At 39.5% G+C, this 14756-nt stretch overlaps 2 protein-coding genes and 1 pseudogene across 2 annotated transcripts in view; 1 reads left to right on the top strand and 2 right to left on the bottom strand.

Moving 5' to 3' along the window:
* The window catches only part of LOC118938461, a 942996-nt pseudogene that overhangs the window by 243137 nt on the left and 685103 nt on the right, over window positions 1-14756 (bottom strand).
* Window positions 1-14756, top strand: part of LOC110515071 (NACHT, LRR and PYD domains-containing protein 3-like) — a 390541-nt gene that overhangs the window by 150582 nt on the left and 225203 nt on the right. The window lies entirely within an intron of this gene.
* On the bottom strand, window positions 9896-11865 carry LOC118938467 (endogenous retrovirus group V member 2 Env polyprotein-like). The gene is made up of 2 exons (XM_036942505.1): window positions 11559-11865; window positions 9896-11370 (listed from the first exon to the last, which is right to left on the bottom strand). The coding sequence occupies exon 2, from the start codon at window positions 10995-10997 to the stop codon at window positions 10050-10052; it is 948 nt and encodes a 315-aa protein (XP_036798400.1). The 5' UTR covers window positions 10998-11370; window positions 11559-11865; the 3' UTR covers window positions 9896-10049.

The raw sequence follows: 14756 nt of genomic DNA, 5'->3' as shown, positions 1-14756 counted from the left end.
TGAGGCCACTGAAAATAATATCAAAAAGTTCGGTCCTTGGACACAGAGGGGTTAAACACTAAAGTTACTGTCCATCTAGTGAAGAGAGGAGGGGTTAAGAATGGAGCAGAAGAGACATGTTTGTTGTTTGCTGTAACTAACAATTTTGCACGCCCAATTTTTCAGTTTTTGATTTGTTAAAAAAGTTTGAAATATCCAATAAATGTCGTTCCACTTCATGATTGTGTCCCACTTGTTGTTGATTCTTCACAAAAAAATACAGTTTTATATCTTTATGTTTGAAGCCTGAAATGTGGCAAAAGGTCGCAAAGTTCAAGGGGTCCGAATACTTTCGCAAGGCACTGTATATACTGTATACTCAGACAGGCTAACCTCCTATAAAGGGTTCTATATATATTCTATATATACTGTATACTCAGACAGGCTAACCTCCTATAAAGGGTTCTATATATATTCTATATATACTGTATACTCAGACACTTCCTAACCTCCTGTAAAGGGTTCTATATATATTCTATATATACTGTATACTCAGACAGGCTAACCTCCTATAAAGGGTTCTATATGTATTCTATATATACTGTATACTCAGACACTTCCTAACCTCCTATAAAGGGTTCTATATAGAACTTTAGTGGTTCTGTATATTGTAGGAAGATAGAACCCTTTTTGGTTTCAACAGGAGTGAAGAGTGTGTTGATATAACGGATATATTGTCAGAATTCAGCTTGTAACAACGATCAGAATAAAAACTATAAAGTTATGCCTGCCAACATATTAGATAATAATCAAGAGGCTAAATGATTGTGTCATGCTAAAATTTTATAGAGGTGTGTGTGTGTGTGTGTGTGTGTGTGTGTGTGTGTGTGTGTGTGTGTGTGTGTGTGTGTGTGTGTGTGTGTGTGTGTGTGTGTGTGTGTGTGTGTGTGTGTGTGTGTGCTGGTGAGACAACCACATATCACAGTCTAATATACAGGATACAAACATTCCATTCCAGCTGTATAGCGTTTTGAAAAACAAAAATTCATACACAAAAATCTATGAATTAAAATCTTAGAACAACAATATTTTACAGACAAGGTTCCCCTGAGCAATACTGTCTGATAAATAACAAATGTGAAAAAAATGTGGAAACACGTTTTAGAAACAAACAACATTGTTATCTCACCTCTTAGCTTTGGTGTCATGTTCCCCAGAGAGCCTCGTTTTAGAGGCAGGGCCCCCCTTCTTTCTCGCCCCAGAGAAACTAATTTTAGAGGCAGGGTCCCCTCCTCTCTCTCCCCAGAGAGTCTCATTTTAGAGGCAGGGCCCCCCTTCTTTCTCGCTCCAGAGAGACTCATTTTAGAGAACTGTCCCCTAAACAGAGATCCAACATGTTGGTTGTGGTTAACACAGTGACAACTAAACAGAGATCCAACATGTTGGTTGTGGTTAACACAGTGACAACTAAACAGAGATCCAACATGTTGGTTGTGGTTAACACAGTGACAACTAAACAGAGATCCAACATGTTGGTTGTGGTTATTAACACAGTGACAACTAAACAGAGATCCAACATGTTGGTTGTGGTTAACACAGTGACAACTAAACAGAGATCCAACATGTTGGTTGTGGTGAACACAGTGACAACTAAACAGAGATCCAACATGTTGGTTGTGGTTAACACAGTGACAACTAAACAGAGATCCAACATGTTGGTTGTGGTTAACACAGTGACAACTAAACAGAGATCCAACATGTTGGTTGTGGTTAACACAGTGACAACTAAACAGAGATCCAACATGTTGGTTGTGGTTAACACAGTGACAACTAAACAGAGATCCAACATGTTGGTTGTGGTTAACACAGTGACAACTAAACAGAGATCCAACATGTTGGTTGTGATTAACACAGTAATTCTTGAAGGTCATATGTTCTCTTTTATTCATTATCTCTTATAAAACAAACATTTACTAACAGACACATCCAAACAGTCAGGTGATGTAATGCATCACATGAATATGTAGTCCTGATTTATAATTTTCACCTTTTATCCATGTAGTGGAACTAACAATAATAATAATAATAATAATAATAATATTAATAACAAAAACAATAATGTCTCACTTTCTCTTTTAATAATTTCTCTCATTCTAGTGTGTTGTTTTGTTCAACAGGTATGTTATTATGATGCTGTTACTGAATTCAGTTCATAATATTAATGTTAAGAAAAGTCTGTTCAGTGGTTTCATACCAAATTACACAGGAAGCAGGAGCTCATTGTAATTTAGAAAACAACAAATGCTCTGATATTCTGAAAGACGACTTACAATTTATACATAAAAAATATACAAATTGTAAAATAACCGCGATATAACGAGTATGCTATATGAACAACATGTTATAATGTGACTTGACTACACCCAGTTAGCTATATGAACAACATGTTATAATGTGACTTGACTACACCCAGTTAGCTATATGAACAACATGTTATAATGTGACTTGACTACACCCAGTTAGCTATATGAACAACATGTTATAATGTGACTTGACTACACCCAGTTAGCTATATGAACAACATGTTTTAATGTGACTTGACTACACCCAGTTAGCTATATGAACAACATGTTATAATGTGACTTGACTACACCCAGTTAGCTATATGAACAACATGTTATAATGTGACTTGACTACACCCAGTTAGCTATATGAACAACATGTTAACATGTTGTTTCCTGTCATTCACTATACTAAAATAACACCAGACATTTAATGTCTCTACACACTTTATAATAATCTCTGGGAAGAGTCTTACCTTGTAGCCTGAATTCACAACCAGAACATGTCAAGTCATTGAGATATTTCCCGTTGTGCTGAGAGAGAACCTTCCTGATGACAAGTGTCTCTGTATCTATGTTCTAGGTTCAGTTGATCTCTGGATGCAATAATATCTGGTCAAAGTCTAGTGACACAACACCATAGTATATCATAACCATAACAGCAGTTTAACCTTTGGCCAGTAAAGGCCATGGAATACTATAACATGTAGAATCATTATGATGATCCAGGTTCATATTATAACATGTAGAATCATTATGATGATCCAGGTTCATATTATAACATGTAGAATCATTATGATGGATCCAGGTTCATACTATAACATTTAGAATCATTATGAGTATCCAGGTTCATATTATAACATGTAGAATCATTATGATGGATCCAGGTTCATACTGTAACATGTAGAATCATTATGAGTATCCAGGTTTATACTATAACATGTAGAATCATTATGATGGATCCAGGTTCATACTATAACATGTAGAATCATTATGATGATCCAGGTTCATACTATAACATGTAGAATCATTATGATGATCCAGGTTCATACTGTAACATGTAGAATCATTATGATGGATCCAGGTTCATATTATAACATGTAGAATCATTATGATGGATCCAGGTTCATACTATAACATGTAGAATCATTATGATGATCCAGGTTCATACTATAACATGTAGAATCATTATGATGATCCAGGTTCATGTTATTACATGTAGAATCATTATGATGATCCAGGTTGATACTATAACATGTAGAATCATTATGATGATCCAGGTTCATACTATAACATGTAGAATCATTATGATGATCCAGGTTCATACTATAACATGTAGAATCATTATGATGATCCAGGTTCATATTATAACATGTAGAATCATTATGATGATCCAGGTTCATACTATAACATGTAGAATCATTATGATGATCCAGGTTCATATTATAACATGTAGAATCATTATGATGGATCCAGGTTCATACTGTAACATGTAGAATCATTATGATGATCCAGGTTCATACTATAACATGTAGAATCATTATGATGATCCAGGTTCATATTATAACATGTAGAATCATTATGATGGATCCAGGTTCATACTGTAACATGTAGAATCATTATGAGTATCCAGGTTTATACTATAACATGTAGAATCATTATGATGATCCAGGTTCATATTATAACATGTAGAATCATTATGATGATCCAGGTTCATACTGTAACATGTAGAATCATTATGATGATCCAGGTTCATACTATAAATGTAGAATCATTATGATGATCCAGGTTCATATTATAACATGTAGAATCATTATGATGATCCAGGTTCATACTATAACATGTAGAATCATTATGATGATCCAGGTTCATACTATAACATGTAGAATCATTATGATGATCCAGGTTCATGTAGAATCATTATGATGAACCAGGTTCATATTATAACATGTATAATCATTATGATGCTCCAGGTTCATATTATAACATGTAGAATCATTATGAGTATCCAGGTTCATATTATAACATGTAGAATCATTATGATGATCCAGGTTCATACTATAACATGTAGAATCATTATGATGATCCAGGTTCAACATATCTCTAACTGTGAAGGATACAATGGGGTCCCAAATGATTGACACCATTGATAAAGATTTGTAAAAATTATGTTATAAAATAAATCATTCCAAGACTGAGCTATATTTTATGCTCAAACAAAATCATGATATTAAATGATTTTCTACTAATACAATATGGCTCAGAGAAAGAGATTGTGTTTAACAAGTCATACTTTTTCTCTCTAAAGGTTCGGGGTCAAAATTGACACCCCTTTCAATACCTCACCTTGTGTGGATAACAGTACTGAGCCTTTTTCTAACAGGTTTTATGAGTTGGAGAACACATTGGGAGTGATCTTAGACCATTCCTCCATACAGAATCCTTCCAAATCTTCCCAGTTTGTTTTCTTACCATGAACAAATGACAAACTAACAAAACTGTGTATTAGTCGCCCTCTAGTGGTAGGTGGTGATAATGTCTCCGGTCTCCTCTCTCTCTCTCCTCTCCGTCTCCCCCTCTACAGTCTCCACACTCCTCTCTCTCTCTTCTCTCCGTCTCCCCCTCTACAGTCTCCACACTCCTCTCTCTCTCTTCTCTCCATCTCCCCCTCTGCAGTCTCCACACTCCTCTCTCTCTCTTCTCTCCATCTCCCCCTCTACAGTCTCCACACTCCTCTCTCTCTCTTCTCTCCGTCTCCCCCTCTACAGTCTCCACACTCCTCTCTCTCTTCTCTCCGTCTCCCACTCTACAGTCTCCACACTCCTCTCTCTCTCACAAACATACACTATGACCTGCCGAATGAGCCATCCTGATTAAAGATTCCCACAAACCCCCAACCCCAGCCTCAACCCCAGCATCAACCCCGAACCCCAGCCTCAGCCCCAGCATCAACCCCAACCCCAGCCTCAGCCCCAGCATCAACCCCCAACCCCAGCCTCAGCCCCAGCATCAACCCCCAACCCCAGCCTCAGCTCAGCATCAACCCCCAACCCCAGCCTCAGCTCAGCATCAACCCCCAACCCCAGCCTCAGCCCCAGCATCAACCCCCAACCCCAGCCTCAGCCCCAGTATCAACCCCCAACCCCAGCCTCAGCCCCAGCATCAACCCCCAGCCTCAGCCCCAGCATCAACCCCCAGACCCAGCATCAACCCCCAACCTCAGCCTCAGCCCCCCAGCATCAACCCCCAGCCCCAGCCTCGGCCCCAGCATCAACCCCCAACCCCAGCCCAAGTATCAACCCCCAAACCCAGCATCAACCCCCAGCATCAACCCCCAACCCCAGCCTCAGCCCCAGCATCAATCCCCAACCCCAGCCCCAGTATCAACCCCCAACCCCAGCCTCAGCCCCAGCATCAACCCCAACCCCAGCCTCAGCCCCAGCATCAACCCCCAACCCCAGCCCCAGCATCAACCCCCAACCCCAGGCTCAGCCCCAGCATCAACCCCAACCCCAGCCTCAGCCCCAGCATCAACCCCCAACCCCAGCCTCAGCCCCAGCATCAACCCCCAACCCCAGCCTCAGCCCCAGCATCAACCCACAACCTCAGCCCCAGCATCAACCCCAACCCCAGCCTCAGCCCCAGCATCAACCCCCAACCCCGGCCTCAGCCCCAGCATCAACCCCAACCCCAGCCTCATCCCCAGCATCAACCCCCAACCCCAGCCTCAGCCCCAGCATCAACCCCCAACCCCAGCCTCAGCCCCAGCATCAACCCCCAACCCCAGCCTCAGCCCCAGCATCAACCCCCAACCCCAGCCTCAGCCCCAGCATCAACCCCAACCCCAGCAACCCTTCAGAAACCATCGTACCATAAAGACAGACCAAAAGGCAAGGTGGCGGATTGGAATTTTAAGGGAAATAAACCAATACTAGTCTTGGGAGACTCAAATGTTAATAGAATCCCTCAATTTCATAACCCAAACATACAAGTGGACAGTTACCCTGGAGCAACATTTTACCATTTCACAAAGGTTCTGGAGAAAACAGAGGTTCATTTAGACACATACACAACATCAATCAAACAGATTGCATCAATGCACAAGGAAGCAAGAGTCACTTTCCCTAATGCAATTTTTTACATCCCCATTATTAACCACTCACACCTCCTTTCACCAGATCGAAAACGAAACCTCAGTCATTAACGGTTACATCACCACACATGGCCCATTTCTCTTGGAGATACCCCATGATGAATTCCACACAACAACAGACCTGATACACTGGACAACAACCACAGCAGACCTCATTTTTAAGAATTGGTGTGAGCAGCTAAATTTAGACTAGGCTCTACCCACAATTTGGACCCACCTAGCCACACCACACCCTTCTCCCCCCCCCCAACCCCCTGTACTCTCTCCCCCCTTTCCTCCCCCAGTTGCTTTCTTAGATTACTCAGCAGAGGGGGTAGTTGACCCCCTCTCATCAAACATCATGAATTTATCCAAGTCTTTTCAACTCACAACAGCACAGACCCAACTTTTGGAGAGGGGGTTGTCTTTCATTCCCCGCCCTGGTAAATTTGACTGGGAGGAACTTCATAGGGACACACATAAATATCATAGACGACTTAAACTTCTAGACTACTTTGACTATCAGACGAATGACAACCATTTACCATTCACCCTTCCTTCAATCTGGGAACCCAAACTGTCCCAGATAGATAGGAGGGTAAAGAACCTAATCAGAACCGACCAAGACACCCTTCACAACTATCACACCCAGGCAGATAGAGAGGACAACATCACCCGCATCGAAAGACAAGCCATAAAAGAACTTATAAACAACCCTCACATAATATTGAAACCGGCAGATAAGGGATCTAAAACAGTGATCCTAGATAAACATCAATACATATACGAGGCAAATAGACAGTTATCCAACACCAAGTATTATGTACCAATAGGAAACAGCCTACGAGCACAGACCCAGACTAAATTACGTAGAATCTTACAAACACTTTATGATAAACGGCACATCACGAAAAAACAACCAGACTTTCTATTTGGACCAGACACTCCACCACCTAGACTGTTTTACCTGCTTTGCAACATTCATAAAGAACCAGAAACCTGGACTATTCCCTATGAAGTTCCTCCTGGCAGGCCAATCGTATCAGACTGTAATAGCGAATCATACAACATAGCCCAATATATTGATCATTATATCAATCCTCTCTCCACTAGACACCCCAGCTACCTCAGAGACACTTATCACTTTCTTGAGAAGATCAAACCCATAGTTGTTCCCTCCAAAACATATATATTCACTATAGACATTGATAGCTTATACATTAACATAAATACAGCAACAGGAGTACAGACGGTCAGAAATATTTTCCATGCACACCCAGATAGCAATAGACCAGACAATGAAATACTACAATTATTAGAAATCAGCCTCACACACAATGACTTTATGTTCAATGATAAGCACTACTTACAGGTGGAGGGAACAGCTATGGGCAAGAAATTTGCCCCGGAATATGCAAACATTTACATGGCTGAATGGGAGAGAGAGGCATTGGCCAAGTGCCCACATCAACCTACATTCTATTCCAGACTTCTAGACGACATTATAGGAGCCTGGCCTCATGATATCCAACTATTCACTGAATTCATTAGCATTCTCAACAGTCACCACCCATCCATTAAAACCTCTTAGAGGTTAGGGTGCCTTTTTTCAACTTTTTGATAAAAAGCGTGCAACATTTCAACGTCCTGCTACTCATGCCAGGAACATAGCATATGCATTTGATTATTATGTGTGGCTAGAAAACACTCAGAGGTTTATAAAACTGGTTAAATCATGTCTGTGACTATAACAGAACTTGTGTAGCAGGCAAAACCCCAAGGAAAAACTGTTCAGAAAAAAAAAAACATCTCTCCGCCAGTTTCCTGTATTGTCTATGTCAAGGGAAATTAGATAGCGCCCAGCTTACAGTTCTTACAACTTCCACACGATGTCGCCAGTCTTGGGAATTGGGTTGAAGTTAATCCTTAGTGAAATGAAGAATAGGCACTACCTGTCAGAGGTTACATTGTGGATAGTTATGAAAGAAAATCGTCCATGACTTGTTGACTTGCTGCTATTGATACAGATCGCCCCGTCATCAATTTGGTCGATTATTAACGTTTACAAATACCTAAAGTTGGATTACAAAAGTAGTTTGAAGTATTTTGGCAAAGTTTATAGGCAACTTTTAAACATTTTATAATGACGTTGCGTTTTGGAAAGCTGTTTTTTTCTGGATCAGACGGGCTTTATAAATGGACATTTTGGGTATACATGGACGGATTTAATCGAAAAAAAATAACCAATTGTGATGTTTATGGGACATATTGGAGTGCCAACAAAGAAGCTCGTCAAAGGTAATTTCGTCGAAAAGCATTTTCTGACATGTTGGCTGGATTCACAACGAGTTTTTATCTCGTACTCTTTGAATTTGGCGCTCTAAATTTCCCCAGGCTATTGGCTATTGGCTAATAGCGTCTCAATATCCTTAAGAGGTTTGCCCCGGAATATGCAAACATTTACATGGCTGAATGGGAGAGAGAGGCATTGGCCAAGTGCCCACATCAACCTACATTCTATTCCAGACTTCTAGACGACATTATAGGAGCCTGGCCTCATGATATCCAACTATTCACTGAATTCATTATCATTCTCAACAGTCACCACCCATCCATTAAGGTTAAATACATAATAGATCCATGTGAAGTACACTTCTTGGATACTACAGTTTTCTTTAATCACATAAATCAGTCTCAAAAAACAATATTCACTAAAGTTTATTTCAAACCAACAGATGCACTGTTGGTTTACTCCACAAACATAGTTATCACCTGTTACAGGAATTACATTCCTATATGTTTTAATACCCAATTAAAATTAAACACTCTGTCAATTCCTAAGAATTTGTAAGACTCTTATTTGCATGAAATGGACAGAGACCAGTCTCAAAATCTATCAGCAGAGTTTATTCTCGAGAGTACTGAACATGATACAGTTTACCACAGATTATAAACTGAAAATGACGTCATTAGTTTTCGTACTACCCCGTCTCATCTCCGCTCCAGTACAATGTCTGTATGGTTCTCAAGACTTAGATAATTTATGATCCGAGCCAAGGTCTGCCTGTGTAGATAAGCATTCTAGCCAGTCTGGCTATAAGTTCATTCATTTCTACCAAGGAACAGACAGTCATTGTTCTAATTCTTGATTATATTTACACACATTATATTCAGTACTAAGGGTAAAAGAAAATTCATACATCTATACAGTAACATAATAGTATTCTGATTAGTCAGTCCTGATTGAAATGTATACATAATTAGTCATTATTGATAAAATTCCCTTAACATATCCACCCTATGATTAAATATTATACATCCAATCACACATCTAGTTATATTAAAATATTAAAAAGCATACTTCTATTTTTATTAGAAATATTTATTGTTATCAACACATCACCTAAACATAACCCACTACTTGTTATCAAAACATCACCTAAACATAACCCACTACTTGTTATCAAAACATCACCTAAACATAACCCACTACTTGCATTCACACTGACTGTTTTTAGGCCAACATCAGAATCATAACTCTTCTCATCAGAATTTTCGTTACAATCTTCATTGAAACAAGGTACAACCTAACCTCCCTAAATATCAAAAATGGTCTCATCAAACATAAGTTCCCCGCAAATGAAGGATCCAGATTCGTCCACTTGTTCTGTAGACATGCATTCAGCACTCCACGGGTCAGAACTTGGAATCGGCCCGTACCTCACTATCTGTTGTGTCATCGATTTCTCCAGAGTCCTGGAAATAAGGCCTCGTACACAGGGAATTAGACAACAGCCACATAAAACTAAAACAGTTACACAGATGAAGGTAACCCATAATACAGTGATCATAACCTGTTTCCATTTTCCAAACATACTATCAAACCAGTTAGTCAAAGAGATATCCACCCCAGAGTTTTCTGCCAAACCGTGAGCCAGGGTGGTCAAACCAGCTGAAGCTTCGGTCACTGATCCGTCCGGAGCTGTGTTATTTGGGATGTAAGTACAACACATGGTCCCAAAAATCACGCATACACCTCCCCTTTCAGCCAATAACATATCTAATGCAATTCTATTCTGCCAAGCCATCAGGCTGGTTGCTTCAGTCTGTTCTGCCAAACCTTTAATAGCATCTCTGGTATATTTTATGAAGCGCTGTTGATTATAATAAATATAATTAATCCAGTCCACGTTCTTATTGAGAGTAGACCACCCGGAAATGCTTAACTCTAATCCTGCTAGGATCTGATTTCTTGCTTTGAACTCATCTGGCACCTCCCGTGGAACCCCAATGTTATCAATATATACTTTTTCATCAAAAGACCCAGATGGAGTACCTCTTTTCTCCCGTTTGGCTAACTTCGTGTCTTGGTGTTGAATGAGTGTGAAAGGCATTCCCAAATGTACAAGGGAGCATAATCCTGTCCAAATGCCGGTAAAACCTCGCCCTGACATCATTCCCCCACACAACCTCCAGATGTCAGCCCTGGCCCACTTTACCTTATTGAAATCCCCAGAGTTCAAACCGCCTATCAAATTAGACATGATCTCGACATAAACAGTAACCCCTTTCTCTCTTATCTCTCAAACGCCACTAAGCGTCTCACTGTTTGACTTTATCTAAAATCATTGATTTGAGAAAAAACATGTCTATAAGTGGCAATCTCTAAAGTCCTTACATTTCCTTAATCAATCTATCTTAGTCCTTACAAAAATTCTAACTCATCACAGATGTCCTATATTCCTGTCAAATGTAATACTATTTAAATAAAAACCTCCTAATAGTCAAACAAAGACAAAATTAATGCTAACCATTTTCAAAATCCTTCCTACACTTACAAGCTCTTTCCTTCAGAGATCCTCAGTATTCTATCTGACAATAACATGAATTTAATATATGTTGCATAGTGTGGAATACCTTATCTACAGTAATTTATCTGACAATAACATGAATTAACCTTAAAATCAGTTTCATCAATAATTTAAAATATGTTGCATAGTGTGTGGAATACCTTATCTACAGTAATTTATCTGACAATAACATGAATTAACCTTAAAATCAGTTTCATCAATAATTTAAAATATGTTGCATAGTGTGTGGAATACCTTATCTACAGTAATTTATCACCCCTAAGAACTGAAACTTATTTTTCTATGTAATTTCCTGCCCTATTGGCTTAATACGGTGTCCTGTCCAAACCTCAAAGGACCATGTTTTATCTCCCCCTATTTATTCTCAATGATAAATAGGATTATTTTATGTTGTAATATCAAATCCATAATAGCCAATTCAAAAACTTCACAGCTAATATAGTAAAACAGAATCCTGAAACACTTTCTCATCAGTGATTCAAACAATAATTCTAACCCCAAACTAAAACTCCATTATAATTAATTTACCTTCAAACTATTAACCCAAATGACCACAAATTCATTATAGAAATGGCTCTCCCCTGAGACTGATCAGACCCCAAAAGATAGCCATGATAAGGTCAATAGGTCATACCACCCTTTTATAGGGTCATGTTCCATACTACCTTAGACATATTAAATAACCCTTTATCCTTAAAATAAAAAAAATCACTTGTGGAATTAAAACTCATAAAATAAAAACTCATAAAGTTCCATATGTGAGCGTGCCTCTTTAAAATACCTTTGCACAATAACAAATAGTCATAACAAATGTTTTATGTGTATATATTTGCAAACCTTAATGAATAAACAACTTAATAAACTTCCAGGTCTTTTTCAATTTGGTCGTTTACTCCCCAATCTCACCCACTCTCCCCAAGATTATAATCCCAGGAAACATCTAAAAGTGAGACACAACACGCCTAACTAACATTCACTATGCTACTTCGATTCAGAAACCCAAAAGTGAACTATAAACTAAACCTAATGATAATTCCCCTTTACCTCAAATCATTAATCATAAGTTTTAACAACGTCAATGTATATGTATACTTAAATGAACATGCTACCCTTAGATACAATTAACCAGATAACATTATTATCCAATGTATTACTTTTTCCCTCTGCCGCAAATGTTGTGCATTTCTCAGTGTAAGAAATCCGTAATTTAATCCCAGATATTTAATAAAAATGTAAACGCATTCTCCCATGGCTCCTTCAACTTACATATTTTAGATAACTTCCATCCGTCCCGGAATAAGGAATCCTACTTAAACACACCAGAATACAATGTTTAATTAAGTTAAATCGTTTAGTCCATAATGTTGCTTGATCAGTGGTTATGCTTTTAGCAGGACAAAATGAGTCTACATGAAAAGTGGAATAATGTTAAAGCCTCGGCCCCTTTTCGCCTAAAATGACATACCCAAATCTAACTGCCTGTAGCTCAGGCCCTGAAGCAACGATATGCATATTATTGGTAAGAAAACAATTTTAAGTTTGTGGAAATGTGAAAGGAATGTAGGAGAATATAACACATTAGATCAACTGTTTTTTTGTATTTTTTTGTACCATCATCTATGAAATGCAAGAGAAAGTTCATGATGTATTATTCCAGCCCAGGTGCAATTTTGATTTTGGCCACTAGATGGCAGAAGTGTATGTGCAAAGTTTCAGACTGATCCAGTGAACCATTGCATTTCTGTTTCAAATGTTGTATCAAGACTGCCCAAATGTGGCTAATTGACAACAATTTTGTGGCCCCCTTAAATGTGGAGTATGAAATAATTATTACGATATGACAACAAAAATGTCTAACGTAACTGGCCCCTCTAACAGTACAACTGGCCCCAGCTTGGCCCCCCCAGTTGAAACGGTCTAGAACCACCAGTGAAGAATATGTGAATAAACATTTGAACATATCTATTTTTCTGTTCAGGAAAAAATGGTCATGTCTGTAAAACAACAATCTAAAATAGTCAATGGGTGATGAACATGTTTTATTTGACTACATTAAACATTAACATACGACACAAAGGATGTATTCATCATAACTGGACCAGTTTGCCCCATTCTGTGTATTATTCAGTAATATATAAATAAAAGGTGGGAAACCAAAGTCAATCTAGCCCAGTCTTCTGCTATGCAAATCATTACAGAGTTTAAGACTAAAGTATATGGAATGGAATGGGCAATTCATTAACGCATATATTTGTACACGGCATGTTTTGCATTAGATATATTAGACATCAGCAAACAACAAGAAAGTGAAATACATGTTTATAATGTGTATAATGTAGCACAGTTTTGTCCAGGCAATTCTGTTATCTAGCATTATCAGGGTTGGGTGAATTACATATGTCTCATTCTCAACTGACTAGAGAGAGCGTTTTGCCTGAGAACTAAGTCAGCACTAGCACTGTCCATAGAACTGTCTTTAGCACTGTCCCTAGAACTGCCCCTAGCACTGTCCCTAGAACTGCCCCTAGCACTGTCCCTAGAACTGCCCTTAGCACTATCCCTAGAACTGTCCCTCGCACTGTCCATAGAACTGTCTTTAGCACTGTCCCTAGAACTGCCCCTAGCACTGTCCCTAGAACTGCCCCTAGCACTGTCCCTAGAACTGTCCCTCGCACTCTCCCTAGAACTGCCCCTAGCACTGTCCCTAGAACTGTCTTTAGCACTGTCCCTAGAACTGCCCCTAGCACTGTCCCTAGAACTGTCTTTAGCACTGTCCCTAGAACTGCTCCTAGCACTGTCCCTAGAACTGCCACTAGCACTGTCCCTAGAACTGTCTTTAGCAGTGTCCCTAGAACTGCCCCTAGCACTGTCCCTAGAACTGCCCCTAGCACTGTCCCTAGAACTGTCCCTAGAACTGTCCCTAGAACTGTCCCTAGAACTGTCCCTAGCACTGTCCCTAGAACTGTCCCTAGAACTGTCCCTAGAACTGTCCCTAGAACTGTCCCTAGCACTGTCCCTAGAACTGTCCCTAGCACTGTCCCTAGAACTGTCACTAGCACTGTCCCTAGCACTGTCCCTAGAACTGTCCCTAGCACTGTCCCTAGAACTGTCCCTAGAACTGTCACTAGCACTGTCCCTAGAACTGTCCCTAGCACTGTCCTTATATAGCACTGTCACTAGCACTGTCCCTATATAGCACTGTCACTAGCACTGTAACTATATAGCACTGTCCCTAGCACTGTCCCTATATAGCACTGTCACTAGCACTGTAACTATATAGCACTGTCACTAGTACTGTCCCTTTATAGCACTGTCACTAGCACTGTAACTATATAACACTGTCCCTAGCACTGTCCCTATATAGCACTGTCACTAGCACTGTAAATATATAGCACTGTAACTAGTACTGTCCCTTTATAGCACTGTCACTAG

This window comes from Oncorhynchus mykiss, chromosome 13 (genome assembly GCF_013265735.2).
Source record: "Oncorhynchus mykiss isolate Arlee chromosome 13, USDA_OmykA_1.1, whole genome shotgun sequence".
Taxonomy (NCBI): domain Eukaryota; kingdom Metazoa; phylum Chordata; class Actinopteri; order Salmoniformes; family Salmonidae; genus Oncorhynchus; species Oncorhynchus mykiss.
The sequence above is the reverse complement of the archived record's forward strand: the minus strand, read 5'-3'. Positions and strand labels throughout refer to the sequence as shown.

What these genes read in the sequence shown, in the direction of transcription:
- LOC118938467 (XM_036942505.1), bottom strand. Translation starts at nt 10,997, where the DNA reads ATGTCTAATTTGATAGGCGGTTTGAACTCTGGGGATTTCAATAAGGTA.